The sequence below is a fragment of the Bison bison genome, unplaced genomic scaffold (assembly GCF_000754665.1).
Source record: "Bison bison bison isolate TAMUID 2011002044 unplaced genomic scaffold, Bison_UMD1.0 scf7180017864365, whole genome shotgun sequence".
In the NCBI taxonomy this organism is placed as follows: domain Eukaryota; kingdom Metazoa; phylum Chordata; class Mammalia; order Artiodactyla; family Bovidae; genus Bison; species Bison bison.
In genome coordinates, this window is record NW_011494937.1 from 1,779,038 (window position 1) to 1,779,376 (window position 339).

The following is a 339-nucleotide window of genomic DNA, read 5'->3' on the forward strand; positions in this document are numbered from 1 at the left end:
GTGAGCCCCCGACCCGAGGCGCCGAGCCGCCGCCGCCCGATGGGCTGGGCCGTGGAGCGTCTCCGCAGTCGCAGCTCCGGCCGCCGTCTTCACAGCATCGGCGGCGGCGGCGGCGCCTTCCGCATCGTTCGCCGCAGCGTAACCCGGAGCCCTTTGCTCTTTGCAGAATGGCCCGCTTCGGAGACGAGATGCCGGCCCGCTACGGGGGAGGAGGCTCCGGGGCAGCCGCCGGGGTGGTCGTGGGCGCCGGAGGCGGGCGAGGAGCCGGGGGCAGCCGGCAGGGCGGGCAGCCCGGGGCGCAAAGGATGTACAAGCAGTCAATGGCGCAGAGAGCGCGGA

The 339-nt window shown here is 74.9% G+C and overlaps 1 protein-coding gene across 1 annotated transcript in view; it reads left to right on the forward strand.

The window, feature by feature from the left end:
• The first annotated feature begins 39 nt into the window (after positions 1 to 39).
• Positions 40 to 339, forward strand: part of CACNA1A (calcium channel, voltage-dependent, P/Q type, alpha 1A subunit) — a 255,016-nt gene continuing 254,716 nt past the window's right edge. The window contains 1 exon segment of the mRNA XM_010855524.1: positions 40 to 307. Coding sequence (XP_010853826.1) covers positions 40 to 307 — 268 coding nt within the window.